Source organism: Mesitornis unicolor, unplaced genomic scaffold, assembly GCF_000695765.1.
Source record: "Mesitornis unicolor isolate BGI_N332 unplaced genomic scaffold, ASM69576v1 scaffold51140, whole genome shotgun sequence".
In the NCBI taxonomy this organism is placed as follows: Eukaryota; Metazoa; Chordata; class Aves; order Mesitornithiformes; family Mesitornithidae; genus Mesitornis; species Mesitornis unicolor.
This window is the reverse complement of record NW_010161327.1, coordinates 11,812-23,285: the sequence shown is the minus strand read 5'-3', so window position 1 is coordinate 23,285 and position 11,474 is coordinate 11,812. Positions and strand designations below refer to the sequence as shown.

At 37.6% G+C, this 11,474-nt stretch overlaps 1 protein-coding gene across 1 annotated transcript; it reads left to right on the top strand.

Annotated features, from left to right (window-relative positions):
- The first annotated feature begins 3,694 nt into the window (after window positions 1-3,694).
- On the top strand, window positions 3,695-11,101 carry LOC104535794 (rhotekin-2-like). Its single transcript, XM_010192484.1, has 5 exons — window positions 3,695-3,859; window positions 4,336-4,374; window positions 5,970-6,003; window positions 10,010-10,063; window positions 10,980-11,101. The coding sequence occupies exons 1-5, from the start codon at window positions 3,722-3,724 to the stop codon at window positions 11,099-11,101; spliced, it is 387 nt and encodes a 128-aa protein (XP_010190786.1). The 5' UTR covers window positions 3,695-3,721.
- The last annotated feature ends 373 nt before the right edge of the window (window positions 11,102-11,474 follow it).

The window sequence follows — 11,474 nt, the reverse complement described above, 5'->3', positions numbered from 1 at the left end:
CATAAAAGGCTATGAGGTTGGTCAAGCACGATCTCCCCTTGTTGAAGCCATGTTGACTGCCCCTAATGACCCTCTTATCCTTGATATGCCTTGAGATGGCACCAAGGATAAGGTGCCTCATCCTGTGTCTTGCTATACAAGTCCCTGAGCTAGTGGCTTGACTTCACAGCTGCTGTTTTAGAAGAATACTTGCTGCCTGTCTACTTGCTTATTTGAAATACATACAGTAGACCTGTAGGATTTAGATTTAAGCCTCTGTGGTGATAAATCAGAAATGTACCTTGGATTAAGAGTCTGAAAACCTATATTTAAGATATCAGTGAAATAAAGCAAAATTTCAATCTGTCTTGCTCTCAGCAGTATCCATATCATTTTTCTTAACTATTGTTGTTGGATTTGTTTGTTTTATGACTCCACCACCTATGTAAAACTAGAAATCCTTTGAAATTTCTTATATTCTAGGTATACTTAGGTGGGGAATACGAAGACTCTTTCTGCAAGTGTTGCTTAGGCAATGCCTGAGTATGGGGCTGAAAATCTCAGCAGCTGTTAGTAATTTTGGCTGGGTTATGCCCCCACTGGCAGGGGAAGGATAGAGACCGCAAGGGAAACAGTGCATTAGTAGACAGCATATGGCAAAGCAGTGCTGTATCATTCCTCCAAGTCCAGATGGTGAGCTCGTATTTTTAGAAGGAACTAGAAGAAAAAAAAAGAAAAAAAGCTGACTTTTTTTTTGGTAGATGGAAGGAACTTCATACATTCCAAATCAGGCTGCTAAGTCATTCCTTCAGATGAGATTTATATGGTGCAATTATTTAAGCTATGGCCCAACAACCACGTAATGCTAGTCCAGAATATTTTACGTGAAGCTGGCTGAGGTGCAGCATGGACTAAATCCTTGTGCCATTCTTAGACTCCTGGTACTGATACATGCAGATGCACCGAACTAGGAGGGTTTATTTGCTCACCATAGTTAAGTACTAGGTGATAGACCTGGAGAGGAGCCACGGTCAGCGCAGAGGCTTGTTATCCTGAGAAATGTTAGAGGGAAATACAATTTCTCTCTTCCAAGTTGAAATTCAGCTTTGTAACAGCTGATGTATTAGTTTAGGCTCAAAGACTGAATAATTATTTCTTAGGGGCAGGTGTGGGCCTTGCTTAGCTTTTCATAGCTGTGTAAAATTTGACTCGTAATAAAAGAAGATTGATGAAAGCTATTTGCTTCTCCTTTCCTTCTGGGATGAGCACTGAGAAAAAGTGTGGATAAAGAAGCAGGTGCTGGTGATGCAGAGGTGTTGGTGCACTGCTTTAACCTGCACTGGTTGGGGTTGATACTTTGGAAAGCAAATCTATGAGGGGAGAAACTGGGGCGATCTGTAGTGCCATGCTGTGTCCCAGGCTTTTGTATCTCAACTCTAGGGAATACCAGCAGAACTTCTGTGGAAAACATCTCTGATGTGAGCTTTGGGAGCTATTCACCACCACACAACCCACTGGTGCTATAGAGCCTGTCATGGTAACCTGTGCATGTGCATTTCTGGTGGGGTCGTAGATTGAGAGCTCTTAGTTTCTAGAGAGTCCTCTGTACTCTCTAAGTGTCCTCCGGCATGGTAGTGTCTAGTCATCATTTGTGTCCTCACCATGTAACTTAATTATCTTAAACACTGACAAATTCAGCAGAACAGTTGTTTTTCCTGCTTCACCCGACTGTGCAAGCCTGGGGTCTTTATCACCCACCTCCTTTTTAACCTGAGGAAAATGAGAAACTGTTTGTGTATGTTGGCTTAGTGACTTGCTGACTCTTGCTTGTTGCAGGGCCGAAGAACTTTCTGTATGGCTCTAGGTCCAGTTTTAGAAGGAATGAAGTTGCTGTCTGTAACAGAAGAGATGGGAAGCAGAACGAGCAGCTCCTACTGCTGAAGGGAACTGATAGCCTCTGGGATTTTATAACGGTGTTCTGAGTATCACTCTTTTTCAAATGCTGTGTAGTAGAGTATTACAACTTGCTGTGCTGGTACTGAGTGTGGCTTATGGACCAGAGCTACTTTTCCTTTAGGGTAACAAAGGGGGTGGTTTGGAAGCAGATGGAACAGCAGCTGAAACGCTGTGTCTTTACATTATGGCATCAGGCCTTCAGAAACAATAAAACCCACTCCTGCAAAGTTGGGAGGGAATGAGTGGTGACTGTGTAGTGAGCGTCCATCTGCCTCTTGTGACTGCTATGGAGGGTCACTTTCTTATGTCAAAGGTAGCTAATGACAGAGTGAGTCAGAGTCAGTCTTCTTTACTGACAGGTAAATTAAAAATTGTCTGCATTGCCCATTTCATGGCTCCTGGATTTCTCAGGTACTTGAGTTGTGGGGAAATTAACTCCTTATTTTTATCCTGTTTGGAGCCTTGAGGGAGAGCAGTTGCCGATACTTTTCTACCATCTGAAATACTGAACTTGTAAATTCAAATTTTTGAACATGGATTTCAGTCAATTGCTCCATCCCCAAAGCCCTTGTTTTGAGTTCACATGTGCTATAAATCTGAACACTGGCACACTGCTTTTAATTCCAGAGGCACTTGGGACACTCCTGCTCAGTGTTGCAAAAGTTTCACTCATCACTGACTTGCAATGTATTTGCAATGCTACCCTGCAACGCAGTGACAATGTTGTGGATTTTATGTGTCAGAAATATTTGGGGATGGCTGTGGAACAAGGAAATATCTAGCAGAGTCATCAGTGGCATCTACCGTACTTTTGGGAGGCAGCGAACTGTCTGGGGTCCTTCACCTTAGTGCTCTTCTGGCTTGGTGTGGATTGACCTCTTTGAAGTGACAAGTGAGGAATAATGCACACTTAAAAATGTTTGTTTTCTCTGAAAGTAGGTAGGAAAGAGATTGCTTCCCAGAAGTTTTTGTAATACCTTAAAAAAACCCTACTTGACAAAAAACCACAACAGAACAAACCAACAGTGATGCAGAAACCTAGTGACTTGACAGACAGGTCTATCTTACGTGCTACTTTTGAATGGAAAGTGTGCATGGCTGTGCTGTCAGGCAAGGCATGGTCCTTGTGCAGTGTTGAAGCCACCACAGTTGCCTGACTTTCAGTTCACAGCCTGAAACAGTCAGGTACTGGGATATTCTCCTTTTTTTCACTTCTGGTGTTACCTGAATTTTACATCACTCAGAGGTGAATAAACCACATTTTTTTAAAAACCATTTTAAGATGGCCAGAGAAGTAATGAGATCGGAATTCTGATTTAAAATATTTCAGCTATTTTCCAGAGTTCAGAGTTTATTTTGGTAGGGATCACTGCAGAAAGTGGGATGTTGATTTATGAGCTTTGTTCAGTTAAGCCTCTCAATGCGCGTATGAGGGTGCCATATGCTATTCTACGAATGACACATCAAGGCATGTAAATTTTTAGTAACTTTCAGATACTACAGTGACTTAATGTTACTACCTGATTTGGAATTTGCATGTATAATGGATATAGTAAATCTGTTACATCCTGTGTTTCGCTCTTTTCTTCCTGAAGAGAGAGCCATCACTTTACATTTAGTAACCACTGTAATGGCTGCATGTAATTAAACCTGTCCTAACTGTGAAATATGTAAAGCTTGTTAAAATTTCAGGATATTGTTAGTTGGCTTTTTGTTTATTCCTTTGGTTTTTTTTTTGCATATCTAGAAATGGGACATCCAAGAGAAGATTGACTTTGAAATCCGCATGCAGGAAGGCATCTGTAAACTCCTTGCAGTGAGCACACAAAAAGACCAACGCTTGAAAGCGGTTAAGAACCTGATGGTTTGCAATGCTCATATATGTGCATACAGGACAGAGCTACAGAGCCAGAAAGAAGAGCTGGTCTTGTGCAAAACCGAAGAACAGTGAGTAACAAATTCAAATGGAGCACTATGAAGCAGGCTTTTACGTGAATTCTTATCAGCCTGTTTAGGAGAGTGAATTTAAACCCTTCTTTCTGTCTTCCGCTATACAAACATACATTACTGCTGCCTGAAGACACTATAAGACCATTCCAATATCTTCTTTTTACTTTAGAAAATTGAATACAAGTCATATTTTTCTGGGTAGATATTATTATTGGCATTAAACTATAATTCAGCATCTGAGTATCAGGTAACATAATAGACATAATTTTTCAATTATCTTTAGCATGCAAAAAGATACCTAACCAAGTCTGAAGGATCAAAATAAAACTATCAACGTCAGAATGCACCTATTTCTACTTCTTGTTCTTTCTGTTTGTATTAAGGGCCCTTTAATGAGGGAATCATCATGGTTAATTGGTACCCTCTGCTGGCCACTTCTGTTAACTACAGCAAAGTAATAAATGGAACAGTAAATACGAAGCAAAATCAGTTTAGATGAAAATATTTTCACATTACAGCTCTTGAATGAGCTAATGTATATGTGGTTCATTTGGATAATGTTATATTTTTTTGCCTAATGGAATGTGTTTTGGGTGCAGTGTTGAAAATCATGGTGGAGAGACAGGTTATTATTATCTTTCTCAGGTTATTATTTTAATGAAATATTATATTGCAATTTAGCATAGAAACTCTTTGAGTACATGCTTATTTCCAGTTAATTGTATCTATAAGAACAGCCTTGCTACTTTTTGATTTCAGAAATGTGATCTTATAGGAGAAATGTTTTGATGGAAAGAACTGCATTTTCTGACTATATCGACTATTATTGTGAAAGCTGATTTTGAAAACTAGCACTTAGAACTTGTTGTATTCTGTAATTGCAGTTCTATTGCTTTTTCCTACTAAGATGAAGACTTTTATTGTGATTCATCATTTATTTATGTTTTTAACGATGGACTAATATCAAGTATGTCTATGTGCTGATTTACTCAGCTCCTGCTCTTTGATGTCAGTGACCACAGAATGTTAACAGCACATGTCCAGACCAGGGCAGAGGTATCTGGAGATGTACCTGACCAGCTGTATTGTTTTCTTGTCATAGTCAGCCGTGTTGTTTACGTGATTTGTGTCTGTCGTGCATTGCTTATGGGGTCCTTTGAATTGTCAGTGGAGGGCATTAGAAGAGATGCATGCTACAGAGTAATTTCTCTACCATTTAGACCATATCTTTACTAGCTGGTAGGGCATTTTCAGTTCTTTTTTCAGTATTTCTTCAAGATGAATTTGGTTAAAGCTTAATCCAAGTAAGATAATGTTGGTTGAGAGAGAAAATTCTGGGGTTTTCAAGTGAATTTTGTCCCTCTTTCTTGTTACGTGGGCCTCTAATCTGTGAGTTCTGAAGATATTATAACTGCCTCTGAAAGTCAGGATATTGGCAGCAGCTAGAAATTTTCATTTCGCCTTATTTGGTTAGGAGTTAGGAACTGTCGCAGTTATTAGGAGAGCACTCTATCGTTACTCTTTATCTACAGATTGTTTTCATTCAATTCAAGGTTGACCTTGAGACCCACACTCCGGCTATTTAGCTAAATGTCTGCCTGCATGTAAAACCAAACCATCAACAATGCAAAATTTTGTAATTGTTCTCCATTAACAGAGGAGGAGGTGATTCTCTAACCAATAATAGAACTGATAAATTAAGTTGTTTATTCATTGATGTGTACAGAAGGGGAAAAGTTGATAATGTATTTGATTCTGTTGGAGCTGGAAAAGACGAGCAAGATCAATCTACTTGCCTTTTAATACCCATTTTAAATAAGCTTCGGAGTAAAATCTTCTAGGGAATTAAGAAAATTGATGGTGTACCTTCCTTCCAGATTATCCTCAAGAATCTAATGACTCATATCTTAAACCAGAGGTACCAAATTTAACTTTAAAGAACAGCATTTGAAATGAGCTATGAGAACCCTGACGCTTTTTAATGTTTAAAGGGTTGAATTCTAGAAGTCTAAATGCACGGATCTGAAACCTCATTTTTCCTTTCTTCTTTTTTTGGCAGGCCTTCAGAAACTGGGACAAAAGAGCAGGTGGCATGCAAAGCAAAGGTTGCTATATCAGGTAAGCAGCTGGGTAGTGACTTAATTATAAGAACTATTTGGCTGGACAGTAACTTGTAATACAAATTATACAAACAGGATGGTATTTTTAAAGTATGTATGGCGTTCATGTGGGGCACGAATCCTCTTGGGCTTCAAGTGGAGTGGTGCTTTTAAGTCACACACATGCTTTTGAAGATCCTACCTAGTATTTCCATTTTACTTTCAGAGACTTTCACAGTTGGAAATACTTTTTACTGTTTGTCACTAAACACTGAATAAATTTCAAAGCTAAATAAGAGTAAATGTGCTGATAACTTTTTTTTCCCTCCCCACAAAGAAATAGAATATTCTGTGAAAGACAAACTTTGATGTGATCATACAGGGTATGTCTAACAAATTGAGAGCAGAATTATAAGTAGTATGCAAATGTTATTTTGCTAATGCAGATTACGTTACTACAGCAAAGGTGTAGTGGTATGGCTTCAATGCAAACTAGTGACAAGAATATTTAACAGTGATTTCCAGTAGGCTGGCACACTGCTTCCTAGCCTTTTCTCAAGCTTCAGCACTATGAATTTATCATTTTGTTTGCCTGTGTCAATAGTGGATGTTGCTATGTTCAGCATTCCTGTACCTGTTCATTGTGGCCGTTCTGCCAGTTTTGCTAACAGATGTGTTTGTGCTCCCTGACCTGCTTCGTTAAAAAAAATAGTGTAGAAGGGCTTACTCCTTGAACTGTTTAAGTTAATTCTGCATATTTTGACATATCTTTATGCAAGGTAACTTCTAGTAGAAGAGTGATGAGCACATGGTTCAATAATGTTTTCTGCCAGCACAGCTGTTTGCAGAATGTGTATCTGTCTTTCCCCCTTATGGTAGTTGGATGAAAGCATCTGTTTGCCTGTCTGTGCTATGGTTGCACCTTTGGAATTATAGTTATCTGCAGTGAAGACTTTAGGATCATATAATACACTTTTGTTATCTTTTAGAAAATCAGAATTCTGTAAGAACTCTATTTTTCGTATGAAAAATTAGTTTAGAATATGAAACATGTAGCTAGTTTCTTTTGATGAGACAAGAGAATAGAAGAGAGAAATACACCACTCCCTATTATGTGCCATCTGTTAATGATTCGGTCCTGTTACTGACACAATGGTTCTCAAACCAGAGGTTATGATCCTCAGAAGCATGGCATAGACTGAGCTGAAGAGGAGAGAGTCATCAACTACTTCACTGTGAACCCAAGTGCTGGGATGCTGCCATGCCTCACCCCTCTTCAGATACCTGTATCAGGAAGCATAGCCAGGTCCAGTTTACAGCAGGAAAGCCTAAATGATGTTCTTGGCCTTTGCTGACAGATTTATGCTTTCTATAGATCATCTATTATTAACTCCTTATTTTCCACTGTGTGTGCCTGAGAAGCGGAGAACTGGGGTGCATGAGAAGTAATTATGGGAATAGGCTTGTTAATGCTTGGCAAGGGCAGGAGCCTCTGGGCAAGATAGGTGACTGGGAGATCCTGAGATGATGGTAATACGTGCCTCCCTGGTTCCTCCTCGTGTTGTCCTCTGACCTGTTACCCTGTGTCCGTCTAGCATGCCGTATTAGGGTCTGTCTACTTCCACAGCTGCAGTACATTCACATCTGTAATGTCCCAGTATTCTTCTTTCCCTGTCTTTCCCAGTCCTTGTGTAGTTCACGTAATATAACAGGGCCTGTAATTTAAAACTTGAAGATACAGAATGGATTTTTTTAGGGGAACGTAATCCATCCACTTATATTAGTGTATTATATGGTTAGTACATGCTAGAAACTTAGACTATTACCAAAAAAACCCAGGTGAGATCATGTGCCCAACACCAAAAGTTCAGGAACAGCTATGCAAGAATATGGAGGAATGTACTCCTACAGAAAGCAACTGTGTCAAATACTGTGTGGGGAGTGCAGTCCTTAATGCACAGATTTTTCACACTTCTATTATTTCTACTTATTTATCCCCTACATGTGTGAATAAATTATGTCATTTATGTTGTCTTATCAATTATTTTGTCAGAAGACAGTACATTAAATGTTGATCGAAAAGCGTAATAATTTTAAGTAATTTTCTGAAGGAATCATTGGCTTTATATCTGATTAATTGTAGCAGTTGAATGTATCCAATTTGAATCCACGCGGATTTACAGCTAATGGTAACTGAAATTAAGGTGTGTGAAAATTGATCTTTCTTTTTGATAAATTGCAGCTCCTTCAACCTAAGAATGAACTGAAAACGGATTTACAAGTATCATGTTAAACTTGTTCAAGCGATTGACTATCTAAATCCTGATGGTTTTCTGACTAAGGTGTAAATTTTTCAGCTAGCATGATAATGAAAGTGGCATAGAGGAGTAATCTTTAATCTAGTACTCTAGTTGTTAACAAGACCTATTGAGTACATTAAAATTGTCATTCAGAGTTTGCTATGATTAGAGATGAAAAACGTCTTTTTATTATAACTATATTCACATATTTATGTAAATTTAAGACCTTTGTCTTAGGAAAAAAACATTCAGTGCTTTGTCTCTGACAGATTAAAAAATGTATTTTTTTTGAAGTTTGAGGCTTCTGTATCTGTTTTAATGAAACTATTTCTGTTTCCTTATTTTAAAAATACCCAGCTATTTTTAGAAATGCTTACTATGCAAACTCATCTTTAGAAGTGAAAGGCAGTTTCAGAACATGGTGACATTGATTTTTAGGAAGTTGTGACAGTCTAAAGCTGTATACTGGCAGTTCACTGTTGAAAATCCGTTAGTTTTTGTGAAAACTTAAAAACAGATGATTTTGCAAGTTTCAAAATTGAAATAGCATGTATAATATGATAAACTAATAGATATAATTAACTAATTTTCGTTTTTTAAATTTAATATAGCTTTCAAAACAGAGTGACTATATACAGTTTCACTTAAATCAGTAAGAAGTTTTGTGGGTAAAACCTTGTTGGAATACGTGACAGTCTCTTGCCAAAATGCCACGACTGGTTTGCACCTTAGCATACTGTAAGTGGATTTTTCCATCGACCTCATGTGAAGATCAACACTGGAGTCAGCAATGCTCCTTTATAACAATATTGAAGACTTTTATCAAGAGACATTGAGCTAGTGCTGTTCACTGCTGCCATCATGTGTCACTTAATATATTGCATATACTTTGAAACGCTATGTTGTACTTAAGAAACCAACTTTGGATTCTTTATGCCCTCGCTGCATTTGTCTTTTAACAAGGGACTGATAAAAAACGTTATGTCTAAACTTGAGTCCTTGAAACTGGAGGAAAATGTCACTCACTACTGTGTTGGATTGAGTAGGTAAACTGGAAAATTTTTTGAACAAAATACTCTAATACTAAAATGATAGTCATGTCTTAAAATAATGGTTCTGTAATTGCCTCTCTACTATGGCTCTGATGTAGAAGGATATTTCTGAGTTTAAAAAAAAAATATTTCTGAACTTTATGCCAAGACTATTCTAACTGGGAATGTGATTGCAAGTGCTATTTTCTCTGTGGTTAGCAAAACAAAACTTCAGTATTTGCAGTGTAAGTATCTCAGTTATTTCCATTAAAACAGGAAGTTTTTCTTCTTGCAGTTGGATAAGTGGTTTCCAGCACAGGGCAAGCAGTTTCAGTTTACATCTGTGCATAGTAATGGACTCAGAACCTCTGAGTTCTGGGAATACTTCTCAGACTATGTTACACAGCCACTCTGAAATGCTCTTTCAGGTAGTTTCAAATGAGAATTAAACTATTCTTTATCCTAGCATAATTTATAAAAGAAAATGACACTTCAGATTGAACCAATTGATTAATTTTCTTTTGACATGGATAATAAAATTGAAATAGTTGTGCTGTTATGTTTAGTTAGAAGGTCCAGTTACCTCCAGAACACCAGGAAAAGAAACAAGAAACTTTTTTTGCCATTTTTTTTGCCATCACAGATCTACAGTGTTTGCTATAACTTAATTTCCCTACTTTTTTCTTCTCTTTAGATATTCGAATACCATTAATGTGGAAACACTCTGATCACTTCAGCAATAAAGAAAGTATGTAAGATATAATTTACTACTGTGATAAGCAATTGCTTATGCCTTTAAATTTAAACTGCATAAGGAAATCCATACTCATTTCAACCACTTCTTTAACCTTTCAGTAGGGCCATGTTTTACTCTGTTGCGTAGTTGCTGTTGACCTGAAATTGTTGGTTGTAGTAAGTAGAGTCCAAAGTCCTGTGGTTCTGTATGTTTAAACCCTAATATGTAAGAAGTCCCTCTGAGGAGAAATTCCAGAGGAAGTAACAAAAAAGTTTTGTTATTAAATGGATAGCTGAGAGACTTCTGCTTAAGCATTTTGTCCTGTGTCTTGTCTACACTTGAGTATATTGAAGACAGTTTCCAGTGAGAAATTTAAATGAAAGTTGTCTGTTGGTGTTGAGTGGATTATTGGATAGTCTTCAAGTACATGTGTTTTGCTGTGTCATGGAGATTAACCCTAAATCTGTTCCATCTGTCACCTGGCATTGATTTCACTTTGATTTTCAATAGGGTCAGAGAGGCTCGGCGTGGCAAAATAGACTAATCCTACATAGTACATTCATAAAATGATACAGGCTTTGGATCATGTATTTGGGGTTTTTTGCTTAAAATTAGTTTTGTTAAATAAGATTGCATCTTTACTAACATTTCTGATGTTGCTAGCACAGACTACCCCTGATTATCAGAAAAAAAACCCAAAAAGCGGAGCAGAGGTAGGCATTTTTCCCCCTGTGAATGTTCTATCTATATAGCAGCTTTGATAGTTCACGTATCATAAAATCCTATGATACAAAATTTATGATGGGAAGAATTTGAGGGTAATTTCTTAGAGGTCTGAATTACCATTTCTTCTACTTTTGTTTACTGGAAGCATTTAGTGTTGTGGTGTGTAATATGGCTAATAACACATTTCTTTGTCTCTCTCTAGAATCACAGCGCTATGCAGTTTTTTGTTTGTTCAGAATGGGAGCTCAAGTTTTTAGTACAGAGGTGGCTATTGTGGATAAAGCAGTAACTGATATCTGTTTTGAAAACGTCACTATATTGTGAGTATAATTTATTTCTCTTGAATGAAGTACAAATATTGCTGTTTTCTTTTGAAAGTGGATATGATTATGAGTAAGATTGGGTGAGATCCACTAAGTTTTTCTGTGGGCAAAGGAATCAGTAGAGGTCCTGTTAATTTCAGTGGATGGTGGATCCCCACCTCTGGAAGGCTGGGTTTTATGTACAGAATGATGCTGGTTGTAGATGTGCTACTTGAACTGGAGTTCTTTAATTTTTTGCCATGCTGAAGCATTTTCTTTTTACATAAAGAGATAAACAAACTCGTACCTCAGGGACAAATTTTAATTAATACTAAAACCTGAAAGCGTTATAGAAGTGTAGGCATGAGTGTTGCACCCAGTGCAATTTTAAGTAT